This window comes from Chaetomium tenue (assembly GCF_020726465.1).
Source record: "Chaetomium tenue strain MPI-SDFR-AT-0079 chromosome Unknown F5144scaffold_5, whole genome shotgun sequence".
In the NCBI taxonomy this organism is placed as follows: Eukaryota; Fungi; Ascomycota; class Sordariomycetes; order Sordariales; family Chaetomiaceae; genus Chaetomium; species Chaetomium tenue.
In genome coordinates this window covers 3813550-3828360 of record NW_027117333.1, presented here as the reverse complement: position 1 = coordinate 3828360, position 14811 = coordinate 3813550, and the positions used below count along the sequence as shown (strand labels likewise).

The window sequence follows — 14811 nt, the reverse complement described above, 5'->3', positions numbered from 1 at the left end:
TGCCAACTCAGGAATGTTGTGTCTCGGCCGTTTGGGCAGGATGGCAGCACTCGTTGTATGCGCAAAGAGAAGAGACCCACTGCAAAGCATCTCTCGCCTCATTTTACCTCGTTCATGTTACAGATATCGGATCCTCCCAGAATAAGGGACCACCCACGGCTTTCACCCCATACCCAAGTGCTTAGGTGGACTGGCATCTCCTCGAATCACCGACTCTCCGGGCTTAGTGCCGTGCTCGAAACCATCACGGGCACCACATCGCTATAGTAGACCTGGAGCGGACGGATCGTTGTCCGGACCATCACGAACACCTGGCTACCTGCTGAGGTAGGCTGCCTTCATTCACTTGAATGGCAGGACATTCATGACTGACGCGACGGCCCACGGTTGGCACAAGGTTCCATTTCTGGTATGAAATATCGGAGGCCAGGGTGACTGGTATGCGGCCACATGCCACCATGGCACGCATGCCTGACTGTGTGGTAGGTATTCCAGGGTGAGGAGCTGGGAAGGGAGGATGTTGGCCTAGTGGGGCGCAGCGCAGAGCAGCGTTGTGTAATCTGTACGAATAATACCACTCAATGCAATGATAAAGTATCGGCTTGCAATAACTGATGCTGTGAGTATGCAAAGGCCCAAAGTCGAACCACCAAATATCAATTAGCACTGATTTTGTGAGGTTATAGAATTGCATAAAAAACACTTCTGATTCAAGATCTCAGCCTTGATATCTTATGTGGGATGTTTTGTCACGTATTTTGCTTCGTCACAGACACCATACAATGCGCATTATTACCCAGCACACAACCGACCTCGGTATGTACGAATACGCAACCACTTTACAGAATGTGAAGACGCGTCGCGTTTCCCTAACCCACGATCTTTCCCCACACCAATCCTCGGCCACTTCCACCAATTCCAGTCGGTTCCCCTATGACCTCCCACCCGCGGAGATTCTCCGATGAGCAAATTAAGACCTGGAACTTACGCTTAAATCCGAGATACGATCTCCAGCGACTGGCGCGATGTCCAACTGCGTCTTTGGCAACGGGCCACAAGAAGATGAACCCCTCCCTGTCCCTTCTCTGCGAAACCCCGCCAACCAACCTGCCGGTCGACATGGTGGAGCTGACCCTTTCCGCTTTCTCCGATTGAGAGGCGGCGATGGTTCGCTTGGATACGATCAAGATGACGATGAGGCATCCTCGGTAGAGAACGATGTCGCATATGCCTCGCGGCGCACGGCGGTATCACGACCACGAAATGGCCCGGCGGTTTCCGGGTTTCAACCAGGTGCGATCGTTCGTGTCAAGGTTGAAAACTTCGTCACATACGAAGAGGCTGAGTTTTTCCTCGGCCCCAATCTGAACATGGTCATCGGGCCCAACGGCACGGGGAAAAGCTCGCTCGTTTGTGCCATCTGTTTGGGGTTGGGCTACTCTTCGAACGTCCTGGGTCGGGCGAGCGCTTTTGGGGAGTTTGTCAAGCACGGCAAGGACGAAGCCGGGATCGAGGTTGAGCTGCAGAAGCTACCAGAACACTCGGAAAACCCCATCGTTGGGCTCACCATCCGACGAGAGGATAATAGCAGAAAATTCACAATCAATGGGCAGAGGGTATCACACAGGGAAATCCAGAAGCTCATGCGGTCATTCAGGATACAGATCGACAACCTGTGCCAGTTCTTACCTCAGGACAAGGTGGCCGAATTTGCCGCCCTCACGCCGATCGAGTTGCTCGAAAAGACCCTCCATGCGGCCGCGCCGGAAGAAATGATAAATTGGCGAGCCCAGCTTCGGGACCACTTCAAGCTGCAGAAGGACACCGAGCACAACGGCGAAAAGATCCGTGAGGAGCTCCGCAAGATGGAGGCCCGCCAGCAGGTGCTCCAGGCTGATGTCGAAAAGCTGCGGGAAAGGAAAGCGATCCAAGAGGCAATTGAAGATTACAACAAGCTGCGGGTAGTGGTCAAGTACTATGATGCCCGAAACAAGTTCAAGGAAGCAAAGGCGCGAAAAGTCGACGCTGAACGTTCTCTCAAGCGACTCTATGATAGCGTTGCCCCTGCGCTTAAAGCCGTCAACAGGAAGCAGGAATACCAGGCCAAGGTCAAACTGGTCGTGGCTGACAGGCAACGTCGGCTGCAGGCGGCCGATGCTGCCGCTAACGCGGCTATTAGCCAAGTCGAAGCCGTTCAGACCAAGTCTCAAGAGCTGGCTGGACGGAAGGAGGCGGAGCAAGCGAATTTTGTCGCCAAAAGACAGGAACTTGGCCGTCTCCGGAAAAATATCACCGATTTAGAAGCCGGCTATCGCCAGGCACCTCCAGAGTTCGACGCTGCTGATTGGAATAGGAAAATCGTAGGTCTTTCTTTTCCCCGTGATGCCCACCGGATCTTCATACTGACCACTCGAGTACAGCGAGAACAAGAGCATCAAGCTCGTGAAAAGGGGAAAGAATCTGTGGAGGCGGCAGAAGAACTCAAGCGAGTGCGGATGAAGGCCACCGAGACTCGAGAACAGTTGAAAAGACTGCAATCCAATGTGCAGGATCTGGATTCGCAGCAAGGCCAGCTTCTCACTCAGCTGAAGAGGATCAATAACGACGTCGCTAAGGGTTGGGAGTGGTTGAAGGACAACCAGCAGAGCTTCGAGAAGGAGGTTTTCGGCCCTCCGATGCTCACATGTTCTGTCAAGGACAAGCGGTACACCGACCTTGTTCAGTCCATCCTCCAAACAGACGACTTCTTATGCTTCACGGCGCAGACCAGAGAGGATCACAAAAAGCTCAGCAACCAATTTTACAGCGAGATGGGGCTCTCCGTGACGATCCGCTCCTGTTTTACACAATATAGTGCGTTCAAGCCGCCTCTGCCCAACGAAGAGTTATCAAATCTGGGCTTCGACGGCTATGTCAGCGACTATCTCGATGGACCGGAACCGGTGCTTGCTATGCTTTGCTCCGAAAGGAAGATGCACGCATCGGCCGTGTCCATTCGGGACATTACTGACGAGCAGTTCGACCAGATCCAGCGGGCGGAAAGGCTCATACAATTCGCTGCGGGCAGACAGTTGTACCGTATCACGCGTAGAAGAGAGTATGGCCCAGGGGCCGTTTCCACGCGGGTCACCCAGTTTGCAAAGGGCCGCTTCTGGGCCGATCAACCAGTGGATGCGGCCGAGAAGACCGAGCTCCAGCGGGAAATCGAGGAACTCAGAGCACAACTCACCGCTATGAAAGAGCATTACGACGCCATGGATGCCAAATATGTAGAAGCGGGGACGGAAAAGCAGCACCTCTTGCACAAGATTGTATGTTACTCACATATGGTTCGCCCCTTTTGGTTCGAATTCTGCTGACGTGAAGTAGACGGAATTGCGGTCGGCGAAAAGCGAGTTGCAACGCGAGTACACAAAGTGGCAGACGTTGCCGGACAAGATAGGTACGGCTGCTCGACTTGAGACGGCATCACGCTTCTTACTGACATGGATGCAGAATCCGAAAAAACGGCGCTCAGGCGAACTGAACAAGAGCTCACAGAATGCAAAGGCCGCAAACTGGAGCTTGAAAAGCTTCAAGACCAAATTGCTCTTGAAAAGGCCAGGGCAGTTCTCGGGCACCACACGCAAATAATGGGTATTCGAAAAGCGCGTGAGGCCATGTTAGAGGCACAGGTGGTTCTCATGGAGGCAGAGTCGGACGTGGGTGTTCTCAAGGTTAAGAATTTGGAGATCACCCAGCAGCTAGAGGAACGCAAAATGTCACTCAGGCAGATCGAGGACGAACTAAACCAGCAACGCAACATTGCTGCCGAGGCCAAAGAGGAAGCTGTCAGCATTTTGACGGAGGAGAACAAGGACGAATTGCGGGACAAGGCGATGGGCAAAACGGTCGAAGACATCGACCAAGCGATTCAGGTGGAAAAGACGAAACTAGAGGTCATTCAAGCCAGCAACCCGGCGGCGCTGGAAGAGTACGAACGATACGCAGTCAAGATCGAGAGAGAACGTGCCCACCAAGCGAATCACGAGATCAAGATGGCAGAGCTCGACGAACGCATACGCAACGTCAAAAGCCAGTGGGAGCCCAAGCTAGATCAGCTCGTCAGCCAGATCAACGATGCCTTCAGCTACAACTTTGAGCAGATCAGCTGCGCCGGTGAAGTGGGGGTGCACAAGGACGAGGATTTTGAGAAGTGGGCCATCGAGATCAAGGTCAAGTTCCGGTATGTGGTTTAACGCTCACCGAGATTTGACTCTCAGGAAGACTAACCAGGTTGGATACAGCGAGAACGAGACTCTCCAACGCCTGGACCAACACCGCCAGTCGGGGGGTGAGCGGGCTGTTTCGACAATTTTCTATCTGATGGCGTTGCAATCGATGGCGCAGGCGCCGTTCCGCGTTGTGGACGAGATCAACCAGGGCATGGACCCGCGCAACGAGCGCATGGTACACGAGCGCATGGTCGAAGTCGCCTGTCGAGAGCACACAAGCCAGTACTTCCTCATCACGCCCAAGCTGTTATCGGGGTTGCGGTACGACGAGCGGATGCGCGTGCACACCATCGTTAGCGGCGAGTATGTCGACAGTCGGGGTACTGAGAAGATGAATTTTGCGAACTTTGTCAGGATCCAGCGGAGGTTGGCGGTTCGTTAAGAGGGATATATGGAACGAATCGAGGTGATCTAAGCGACATGAATTGAGTAGGAAAAGGGAGGGAAAGTGGGGTATGGTATGGTTGCCTGGCGTTTTCATGATCACGGCGACATGAGAGGGAATGATACCCAAATATTCAGTTATGATGATGCCCAAGACGCTTGGCATCTGGTATCCCGTTGCTCATAGGGATACATACTTCAAGTTTGAAGACAGGCACGAGACAGGCTGGCAAGGCAGCATGGCTCCATGGATTGCGTGCTGTAACCGTGCAGCCGTGCGCGGGCAATAGGGGCTCGAGAGGGGGTGACGACGGTTGAGAGTGGACCCGCACATGGTGGTGGGAGCCAAGCCTCCCGTGCCCACCGGCCAGACCCGACGGTTAATGACGTCATGGTATGCTCAATGCAACCACCCCCGAGGAGCGAAGGCCAGCGGCTGAATGACCAGTGATGACCTGCCGCCTGCTGTGTGGGTGTCTTGGGTGTGCAATGACTTCACTGCAACTGGCCACCGTTAAAGTTGCTTGGTTGGCTGAGGTTGGCTGCGAGACAATGCACCCTCTGCATTTCCCCACAGAATCTGTCCTGTTTCTCCGGCCCGGTGTCATCATCGTCCCACGAGAACAAGGCGGAAAGAAACGCACCGAAATGTCTTGCCCTGTTGGATGTGCCTTGGAGTGCTGCAAGGGGAACCGAAGATGTCAGTGGTTGGGCTTGGAAGAAAACATCAACTCAAAATAATATGCAGCCAATAACGAACAAGCGGGACGGAAGCCGATGGTTTAGTCAGTGACGTCACCAACCACTTACACAATATTTTCCCACTTTCATGATGCGACGTAGCAGTCAATAGCTAGGTACCATAGATGCCGTTCGGAATACATATATCATGCCAATGCGTCCTGGTTCTTAGTCCAGAAGTTCATCATTCAACAGAACAAACCAACCAAACAAACATCATATACCATAACCTCGAGAATACATACCTCGAAGCCAACTGCACAACAACAAAACCACCAAAACAAAAACATCACCAACCCGACCCAACAAAACATTATCAAAATGGGCGCCGTCGTCTCTTGCGTAAGTGAATACTCATATTACAACCCCACCAACTCTCCCACGTCACCCATACTAACATACCACCCCCCTTTCCAGATCCAGTCCTGTTTCCGTACCATCGGGCGGACCATCATGGCCATCATCAACGGCATCGGCGGCATCATCATGGCCATCGTGAACGGCATCGTCAACTTCCTCAACATCATCGTCGGCTGCCTGACCTGCAACACCTGCGGCGGGCGCCGCCGCCACAGCGCGGGTCGCACCCACGGCACCACCACCGGCAGGCACCGCGGCTTCGGTAGGCGCAGACACGTCGTCTAAGAGCGCCGTAGGGAAGGAGAGGTGGGATGGATTGCAGACTTTTAGCAGGCGGGCACACGGGGCCTTTTCTTCGCCGTCTTCGCCATCACGATATATGATGCATCATATGAGATACCCCAATACCCCGAGCGACAGGCTTTTTACGAATGTGAGAGGGAGAAGGGGGGGTGGGGGGACATAGGGAAGGGAAACAGTTGCATTTTAGCAGGCGGGCTGGTTATAGTCATTGATTTATCATCTGTCACATTGTTTATAGAGCGAACTACTGCTTATTTGATCCGCGAACAATTCCAACATTGTTATGGAATGTACCCCCGACATCATGTGTGTCATTCATTGCTTTCACCCTTTCATTACTCATCATCCTCCAACAAATCCTTCGCAAAGAAGCCACAAATATTCCCCGCAGCCTCCTTCCCAACCAGCGGCTTCAGATCCTCCACCGTCATGTTAGCCACCTCCATGATGTTCTCCGTCTCCAGCACCAAGTTCATGATATTCTTCTGCGTCACCCCGGGCACCGCCCCCAGCATCTCTTGCGGCACCGGGTTGAACACTTGTCCCTCGGCCTGCGGGTCGCTCTCGCCATCCAGCCCCGCCCGAACCGCTGCGATTGGGTCCGGCTCGCTCTCCTGTGCCTTCAACCGCTCAAAGATCTCAGCCGTCTCGTACGGCGACGACGACCAGATGATGCGCAGCTTGGGGAAGGCTAGGGTCAGCAGGACGATCTTGCTCTGTAGGTCGTGAGCACCCGCGCTGGCAGCGCTCACGCTGGCCAGGCTGCCGGACAGATCGGCGAAGGGCTCAAGCGTGAAGCTCTTGTTCTGATCGAACTCGATCAGCAGCATGGGGCTGCGGTAGTGCTGGAACATGGCCTCGCACTGCGCAAACAGCCGGCCGTCTTTAAACGAGCTGATGAGATCGCTGATGCTCTTGCGCTCCACGCAAACGGCGGGGCTCAGGATGTAATCGCCGACTGTGAGCATGCAGGGCACGATGATCATGGAGCGGCCGTGCAGGAGGGACGGGAGGGATGAGCGGAACTCGCGCACATCCACCACAACCCGCGGCGGCTGGGCGGTTGCGGCGAGCCTGCCGCCGCCCGCAATGCGCGTGTTGATGGTGCGGAGGAAGGCTTCTTGCGGGTCTTCGGCGCCGTGCGCGTCGACTGTCATGACGAGAGACATGCCGGCGCGCTCTTTGATCATCCTGGTAAAGGCGTCCTTCTCGCGGCGGACGCTAGAGAGGTATCGTTGTTCCTCAACAGACCCACCGTAGTAGAGGAAGTATACCCTGACGTTCCGGTCGTTGTGAGACGAGCGGTAGACTTCCACCCGTCGGATGAAGGCGGCGTCGGGCTCGTACATGATGATGTACTTCGGTTTGATTTCCTCTAAGACGTGTTCGTCAAGATCCCCGTCGTACGCGTGGATGACAACCAAGTCTTGCATCTCGTACAACTGGTAGTAATCGTCCATGTCTTCTAGGGGGTCTGCGACGACATCTTCTTTTTGTTTCGTTTCTTCTTCGGTAATTTGGACCTCGGCCATCAGCTCGGCCACCTCCCCTGGTTTCTCAAAGTACTGCGCGACGCTACCATTGTCGAGGCGGCCGGGTGCAGCGCCTGCCACTCCGCCACCACGGATGCGGCGTCTCTTGTTTGCGGCAGCCCTACTCTTTGAGTTACCTAGGCGGGGATCGACTGCGCCGGTGAGGGCCTTCTGATTTTCTGAAAACAAATTGGCGTTTACCTGGGCGAATTCCCGCTTCCACTTGAGGTAGTTACGTAGTTTCCTCCTCATCATAAAAGCAGCCGACGGCTTGTCCTCTTCTGGGTCGTGAAACTCCTCGACCTTGTTCTCGGTCCTTGGCTTGACGTGCATGGTCTGGAGGTAGTCGCGGAGCTGCCGGCATGTGTCGGTATCAGAGCACATGATCAAGATGGTGCCATTGGAATCATCGCGAGCGGCGGGCTCAAAGTAGAGGTCCCTGTCGATTTCTTCCAACACCTCGGCCAGGACGGCCCACTTTGGCAGTTCCTCCAAGACAGGCCGTAGGGAATCAATGTTAGTGATGTTTGGGCCCGGTCTCTGGCTGCTAGAGTACACCCGCCTCTTCGCGGTATCAAAGATGATTTGCGCAGCGTCCAAGAACAGCCACGGGGACTGTGTTTGCCTCGTCGTTCCGGGGGCCGGCGAATGAGCGGCGTGGATGGTATCGAGTTGCTGGAGGAAAGAAACGGCGTCAAGCGCTAGAATGGAGTGGAGCATATTCCTCAGAACAGTCAAATCGCCCACGATCTGCTTCGTCTTCCAGCTGACGCGATGCCAGTTAGGATCCAGCTGGCGGCGGACAATGACGTCGAAATTCTTTAGGAGGGCACTGTCAAGATTCCAATCGTCCATTTCTAGCCCAGTGTTGCCCTTTTTGAGCTCTTGGATGCTGACTTCGACGCATTCCATGATGGCATTCTGGATATCACGCATGGCATCTGTCATGGGGACCTCCAGCTCGATCACTTCTGCCTTCTTCTTCCCCTCCAGCGCCTCGGCTACGTGCACGTGGAATCGCGGCCAAAGTGAAGCTTTCCGAAGAAACATGTTTCTCATCATAGTGGCCAGCGGTGAGAAGCCGGTAGTGAACGGATCCGGGTTGTCCGAGAAGGCTTTGAGAAAACCAACCTTGTTCTTTTGGCGGTAGATCCTGAGAATGAAGGCCTCCAAGGATGTTGCAACAATCCTGTCGGCGTGGAGAACAACCAGACCCGTAATAGTCTCGGGGTTCAGAAGGCCGGTAAGCATGTCGACGACCAGGATGCGAGAGGTGATACTGAAAATGCCCCCGGCGGCGTACATCTTCTCGCGGGCTGCTACGCTGGTGAAGTCGGTGTTTACCACGGTCAGGCCGCGGGCCCGGGACGACATGCTGATGGCGGCATGCTCGGCGAGAGCCTCACCAATCCAGGCATTTTCCCTGTCGTCGGCCGCTACAACGACGATCAGGTTGTTCCCCGCGGCATCGTACGAGTGGAGGAGATTGGTTACGAGCCGGATGAGGCCCAGGCCCCGAGCCAAAACGACGAGTTCATCCTCCTTTCGTAGTTCCTCGAAGAGCTTCTGTTGGTAGACCTGGAAGAGGGGAAGGGGGGAGGGTATGAGTGTGAGACGCAGTTGGAGATGAAGAGAGGCTTTGCATCCGACGTACCAGAGGCAGCGAGAGCTTCACGGGCTGCACAGGCTGCGTGTTCTCGGCAGCCGACATATGGGGCGCGTTACTCGATGTCTGGTCTTGAAGGGGACATGAGTGCAGCTGGGACGTGTTTCGTTGCTGGCAGTTGTTGGGGAGTGGCGACCAGCCGCGCGAGGATGGGTTGCCAAGATTGTGGTGGTACCGAAGTACCTTACCGTAGCGGGCAGCTTAGCACCTTGCACGCCCAGGTGTAGGTTACTTTGCCTTTGTGAGCAAAAACACTTGCTTTAGGCCGCGTGGGGCCTTCAATACCGACGTCATTGTCACCCCAACACACCAGCTGAAGTGCGCGTACGCAAGGTTGGGTTCAAAAGGGAAACAAACTCGAGCTGGCTAGAATCTAGAATTTATCCTCTTACACTTCATTTCTCTCTATACCCTCTCCGCCAGACACACAACTGTTACTCAAGAACAACTTCCATCTCGAATTCCTGACCCACCTTCATTGATTCAAACCCCTGTCATCGACAGGGCACATCGCAAGCACCATGGACTCTTCCCAGACAACCCAACAGCACAAAGACACCAACCAGCCGGTGAGAAATGACCCTGCAACGCTCTGTCAAATTTGCTGTCGATGTCCCATACTGATACTGGGTTAGACCGGTGGTAACCCGCTGCAGAAGGCAACCGATAGTGTAAAGAACGCATTCCAGGCACACACTGCACACCCTGGTCCAGCCATTCCCAAGGAATTCAATGTGAAAGAGGAGGGAACCAAGGAGGAACGCCGGGCCAAGGCAGAAGAGTTGAACAAGTAAATAGTTAGGCGGAGGAAGCACTTGTCGTATGAAGCACATGGTGTGTATGGTATTGGTATATCGTTGTTTCAGGTTACGAGTCTGATGACGGCGCGACACAATTGGAGCGTGGCCTGGAAATGGTTGCGTGACCGAATAAGATACAGACAGGCCTGATTATATGTATCCTCTAGAGGTCCGTCATACCATGTAACATGCAACACAGATGAATAAAGTGTGTGCTCGGCACGAAAACTGCTTGGTCGATGAATTTCAAATACACAGTACGGTAATAAAAGGCCCCCACTTGAGCATTTGTGGCTGAGCCCCCAGCAAAATGAATCCCAGCTGGTCAGCAATGAAGCGCCCCGCCAGTTGGCGTCCCCTGAACCTGTGGCTTTGGTGATGCAAGCCTGAGTCAAGGAAGCTTCCACCAGCTCTAAGTTTGCGAATCCGCCTCCGAACCCGGTTTCGCCGATATCTCCTTTCCGGCTCCCGCGCCATTACCAATTGCCCTTTCAACCCGCGACGGCGCACCGAGCGAGTCTCCCGCATCCATCGGACGAGCATCGATAGGCCTCCTCTTCGGCAAGATAACGCCGAATCTTGGATGCGATCCGACTTGGCCACAATTAGCGCTGCCTAGGTGTTCGTCCGGCCGCTGACGCACGCTGCTGGGGAGGCTGTCAATACATCCGAGTTGCAGCAGAGCCGACAGTCTTGCGCCCGTACCCGCCGCCCTCTTCAGACATCGTCATTGATCTTTGTGCTTCTGAAGCCTTTGGCAACAAGCAGCAGCCGCAGACCCGACGCCTGGACGGCTTCTCCCCCCCGCCATGCCGTCCATCCTCAGTGACGACGACCGCGAGATCGTCAAGCGCTTCGTACCGAAGCAGACCAATAAGATTCATGCCGTCGCCGTGGCTAGGCTCTACGTAGCCCATCCCAACCGATCGAAATGGACATATACAGGCTTGCAGGGTGCTGTCGTCTTGGCGAACGACCTTGTCGGCAACACCTACTGGGTCAAGATGGTGGACATCTCGGTACGTCCCTGCGCTCAGGGCCTCACACATCATCAGACATGGTTATTAACTCGAAGACAGCCCGGAAACCGGGGCGTGATATGGGATCAGGAGATATATGAAAACTGGAGTTACAACCAAGACCGCGTCTTCTTCCACACATTCGAACTGGAGGAATGTCTGGCCGGATTATCCTTCGTCGACGAGAAGGAGGCAAAACAATTCTTGAAGAAGATGAACGACCGGGAAAAGAATGCCAGCAAAGCAACGCTGAAGACGCCATTCGGAGGAGCGGCACCCTCGAACCACCACAAGCACCATGGATTGTTTGGGGGCCTCTTCGGAGGACATCGACACTCGTCAGCCCCCACGCCGCCCGAATCGCCGCGAGTGTCCGCTCCGGTAAGAGACAACCGGTCAGGGAGCGTGAACGGGTACCATGAGCTCCCAGCAGCACCGCCTAGATTCGCAAAGTTGGATGCCTTCGACCCCCAGTGGAGGGAGCATTTTGGGGAGGACTTGAAATCCAAAGGGTTGAACGACGACTTTATCCGCGACAACCAGGACTTCATTGTCGACTTTCTCAAGGAGGAACAGGCAGCCCAGGCCAGCCAGCAGGTTTCCTCACCTCCCCCGCCTCCCCCACCCCCTTCCAATCCTCCCGGAGGCAATCTGAGAGCGCCGCCCCCGCCCCCCCCTCCACCCGCCGCACCACCTAGACCTGTTCCCGAAGCAGCCCCTGCGCCTCCGCCGCCCCCGGCCCCAAAACGCGGACCAGCCCCACCCCCGCCCCCAGCGCCGAGGCGGTCCGGCAAATTCGAACCGGAGCCGGCACCGACACCGGCACCGGCACGGGACTCCCCGCCGCCGCCTGCTCGGCCTAGATTTGCCGTCCCCCCACCCCTTGCGGAAGCTGGAAAATACGCACGCTCAGATCCCCCTCGTGCTGTACCATCGCCTCCCGCCCCCGGGCCTCCGCCTCCACCTCGGCCACCTAAGACACCAATCGAGAATGCCGAGCCATCACAGCGACATGCTGTTCCCCCGCCCTTTACTGGTCAACGAAACGTGCCTCCGCCACCCCCGAGCCGCGGTTCCGTTCCTCCCCCTCCCCCATCTCGGGAGCCAGTCCATGCCCACATTCCCACCGCTCCCCCACCTTTGCCCCCCAAGGCTCCCGCTGCGAGCGCACCACCGCTCCCACCCCCGAGCTCACGCCCGCCTCCTACACTCCCGGCTAGAAGCCCGGTCCCTCCACCGCCTGCTCCGCCGCCGTTGCCTTCCTCCCACGCGCCTCCGGCGCCACCTCTCCCTACATCTAGTGCACCACCCGCGCCACCTCCAGCCCCGCCGCTCCCTTCATCGAGTGCCCCTCCTCCTCCGCCTCTCCCTCCCATCGGCGGAGGCCCCCCGCCGCCGCCTCCCCCTCCTCCTCCTCCTGGCCCGGGCATGGGCGGGATGCCGCCGCCTCCACCTCCCCCCCCACCGGACCGCGATTCCGGCTATTCGTCGAGCGTCCCGGCCCCGCCCCTACCGGTAGGAGGCGACCAGACCCGCTCGGCTGTGCTCGACGGTATCCGTGGCGCGGGCGGTATCGCCTCACTCAAAAAGGTCGACCGTTCCCAGATCCGCGACCGAAGCGGAGTCAATATCGGTGGCGGTGCTGGCGGTGATACCGGGCCGCACGGCAGCGGGTTGCCACCTGCTGGTGTCGCGGCCGGGGCCGGCGGGGGAGGCATGGCGGATGCCTTGGCCGCAGCGTTGCAGAAGAGAAAGGAGAAAGTCAGCCGGAGTGGTAAGTCTCGTCCGTTCAGTTGGAGTAGAATGATAATGTGCTAATTCCTTGCAGATGACGAGGATGATGACGATGACTGGTAGTGAGTTACATAGGGATAGCATCGGGTTGCTCAGGGCCCGGGCGTGTTGAAGCCCGAGGGCCCTCATAGAGACTGAAATAAAAGGGCAACCGGGGATGTGATTCTGCACAAGCTTGGAGATAGAGGTCCTAGCTTGTTCGATGGCCTCAGAGCAAGACCGATGCTGTGATCAGAACAGCTTGAGGAGGGGTGACACTGGAGACTGGGAATGCTGAACATGTTTACAGGAGTTAAGAGGATGGGGATACGGGGTTTGGAAATATCGGCATTGCCACATATGGCGTACCGCTTGTCATGGTGGTCGCTTCCAGCCGAGAAAGGAGGTTTATCCTTCGGGTGTAGATAGTCGTAAATGGGACAAAAGAAGTGTTACTGGCCCTTAAAACTCGTTTTTGACAAGCGCATGATCTCGGGATTAACATATTCACTTATACATGGTGCCAATTACCCGAAACGGAAAGATATTATGACTGCGCAGAGGAACCCAGCGCATGTATGTCTGTGTTCGACAACTTGATATTGCAATGCATAACTAACCGTCAACTCCCGCAAGAGAGAAAGCCAGGCCAAGCAAACTGCTACCATTACCCGAAGGAACTACTTCAACCGAAAACAACAAGAGACGGGCCAGGTGATGACGTCTCTCCCATCACGACCTGGTCCGCCCCCTCTCAGACCACACCCTACCCCCATAACCAAAACGAGATGCCCACCAACTGTCGGGGAACTCTTAGCTACACGGCAAGCCGTATGGCCAAGGTTTGAGAGAGAAGACAGTTTTTTACTTTCCGTTCCCCGGCCAACGCCCCTTCCTTAGCAAGAAACCCAAGAAAGAAAGAGTGCGGTCGGAGTCAGAAAGGGTGGCCCCCGCCCCGGAAGTGAGGGATGATATCGGCGCACGGAGCAGCGGCAGTTTAAATGTCGTCGATGGCAATCTCCTTGCCGGCGGTGGCGCCCTCGCCATCGTCCTCGCTGTCGCGGTCCTCGTCGAACTCGAAACCGCAATCGCCGTCTTCGTTGGGGCCGAACGTGTCGGTCTCGTTGATCTTGGCGGTATCGGGAAGTTCGCCGTAGGCTTTCCTACATAGGTTGTTAGTGATGTGAGAGTTTGTGGTAATTTTGAAGGGGGGGGGCCGTACAAAGAACGAGCCTCGTCGGCGGAGTATTTGAGGATCACATCGCCCTTCTCGTCTTGGTATTCGCGTAGCGAGACGAGGATAATGTCGCCGTTGTTAATCCAAATCTTCTTCCGGAGCTTGCCTCGGATTAGGCCGAGACGCTTGACGCCGTCGAAGCACTGCCGATTCCGTTAGCCCATTTTCCCTCCAATTTGTGCGAGTTTGTGGTGGCAAGGCGCGTACCATGGCCTCGAGTCTGCCGTTCCCCAGCATCTTGAGAACCTGGGCGTACTCTTGCCCTTCCTCCTTAAAGGTAAGCTCGCGTTTCTCATTGCTAGGTCGGGTGTTAGCGAAGGCGAGACGAGAGCAGTGAAAGCGGAAAGGGTCGCCACGCACTCGTTCTCATTCTTTCCTCTGCGGCGGTTCTTGCCACCTTTTCCCTTGTTCTTCGGCATATTGACAGAGCGCGCTCAGGCGAGTTTCCGCGCGTAAAATAGATGTGTGCAAAAGTCGAGTATGAGAACCTGCTTACACGATTTTTATGGTCGGTGTTGCTAGGGAACCGAGCGATGCCGATGATGGGAAATGAGAAACAAGGCGCAAGGGAGGGGCAGGCACAGTGGGGTTTATATGACTCTTTTGGGGCGCAGGCAGGGAGTTGGGTTTGCTGGGTTTGTTTCGCCTGAAATGGTGGGGGCAAATGGCGAGTGGGTCTAACAACCTAGCCCTGGGACAGCCTGGATGCATATGGGACGGTG

At 55.7% G+C, this 14811-nt stretch overlaps 6 protein-coding genes across 6 annotated transcripts; 4 read left to right on the top strand and 2 right to left on the bottom strand.

Moving 5' to 3' along the window:
- Positions 1 to 886: 886 nt before the first annotated feature.
- On the top strand, positions 887 to 4656 carry F5144DRAFT_614232 (P-loop containing nucleoside triphosphate hydrolase protein; the record flags this gene model as incomplete). Its single annotated transcript, XM_066791767.1, has 5 exons — positions 887 to 2360; positions 2421 to 3311; positions 3370 to 3442; positions 3496 to 4225; positions 4263 to 4656. The coding sequence occupies exons 1-5, from the start codon at positions 1026 to 1028 to the stop codon at positions 4654 to 4656; spliced, it is 3423 nt and encodes a 1140-aa protein (XP_066641995.1). The 5' UTR covers positions 887 to 1025.
- An 898-nt stretch (positions 4657 to 5554) lies between these two features.
- Positions 5555 to 6344, top strand: F5144DRAFT_579572 (uncharacterized protein). The gene has a single exon (XM_066789331.1). It carries the CDS (start codon positions 5721 to 5723, stop codon positions 6042 to 6044), a length of 324 nt encoding a protein of 107 aa, XP_066641994.1. The 5' UTR covers positions 5555 to 5720; the 3' UTR covers positions 6045 to 6344.
- F5144DRAFT_579569 (uncharacterized protein) lies at positions 6345 to 9460 on the bottom strand. Its single transcript, XM_066789330.1, has 2 exons — positions 9249 to 9460; positions 6345 to 9172 (listed from the first exon to the last, which is right to left on the bottom strand). The coding sequence occupies exons 1-2, from the start codon at positions 9303 to 9305 to the stop codon at positions 6398 to 6400; spliced, it is 2832 nt and encodes a 943-aa protein (XP_066641993.1). The 5' UTR covers positions 9306 to 9460; the 3' UTR covers positions 6345 to 6397.
- A 232-nt stretch (positions 9461 to 9692) lies between these two features.
- F5144DRAFT_316998 (uncharacterized protein) lies at positions 9693 to 10200 on the top strand. The gene is made up of 2 exons (XM_066784011.1): positions 9693 to 9829; positions 9896 to 10200. The coding sequence occupies exons 1-2, from the start codon at positions 9782 to 9784 to the stop codon at positions 10052 to 10054; spliced, it is 207 nt and encodes a 68-aa protein (XP_066641992.1). The 5' UTR covers positions 9693 to 9781; the 3' UTR covers positions 10055 to 10200.
- A 536-nt stretch (positions 10201 to 10736) lies between these two features.
- On the top strand, positions 10737 to 13183 carry F5144DRAFT_317000 (uncharacterized protein). The gene is made up of 3 exons (XM_066784012.1): positions 10737 to 11079; positions 11140 to 12853; positions 12908 to 13183. Exons 1-3 carry the CDS (start codon positions 10870 to 10872, stop codon positions 12934 to 12936), a joined length of 1953 nt encoding a protein of 650 aa, XP_066641991.1. The 5' UTR covers positions 10737 to 10869; the 3' UTR covers positions 12937 to 13183.
- A 666-nt stretch (positions 13184 to 13849) lies between these two features.
- On the bottom strand, positions 13850 to 14508 carry F5144DRAFT_604750 (uncharacterized protein; the record flags this gene model as incomplete). Its single annotated transcript, XM_066791370.1, has 4 exons — positions 13850 to 14015; positions 14075 to 14232; positions 14297 to 14387; positions 14450 to 14508. 4 exons carry the CDS (start codon positions 14506 to 14508, stop codon positions 13850 to 13852), a joined length of 474 nt encoding a protein of 157 aa, XP_066641990.1.
- Between the last annotated feature and the right edge of the window lie 303 nt (positions 14509 to 14811).

Coding starts and splice junctions, on each gene's coding strand:
- F5144DRAFT_579572 (XM_066789331.1), top strand. CDS start 5,721: ATGGGCGCCGTCGTCTCTTGCGTAAGTGAATACTCATATTACAACCCC.
- F5144DRAFT_316998 (XM_066784011.1), top strand. CDS start 9,782: ATGGACTCTTCCCAGACAACCCAACAGCACAAAGACACCAACCAGCCG. Junction 9,830..9,895: donor ACAAAGACACCAACCAGCCG/GTGAGAAATGAC, acceptor ATACTGGGTTAG/ACCGGTGGTAACCCGCTGCA.
- F5144DRAFT_579569 (XM_066789330.1), bottom strand. CDS start 9,305: ATGTCGGCTGCCGAGAACACGCAGCCTGTGCAGCCCGTGAAGCTCTCG. Junction 9,173..9,248: donor TGAAGCTCTCGCTGCCTCTG/GTACGTCGGATG, acceptor CCCCTCTTCCAG/GTCTACCAACAGAAGCTCTT.
- F5144DRAFT_317000 (XM_066784012.1), top strand. CDS start 10,870: ATGCCGTCCATCCTCAGTGACGACGACCGCGAGATCGTCAAGCGCTTC. Junction 11,080..11,139: donor TCAAGATGGTGGACATCTCG/GTACGTCCCTGC, acceptor ACTCGAAGACAG/CCCGGAAACCGGGGCGTGAT. Junction 12,854..12,907: donor GGAGAAAGTCAGCCGGAGTG/GTAAGTCTCGTC, acceptor AATTCCTTGCAG/ATGACGAGGATGATGACGAT.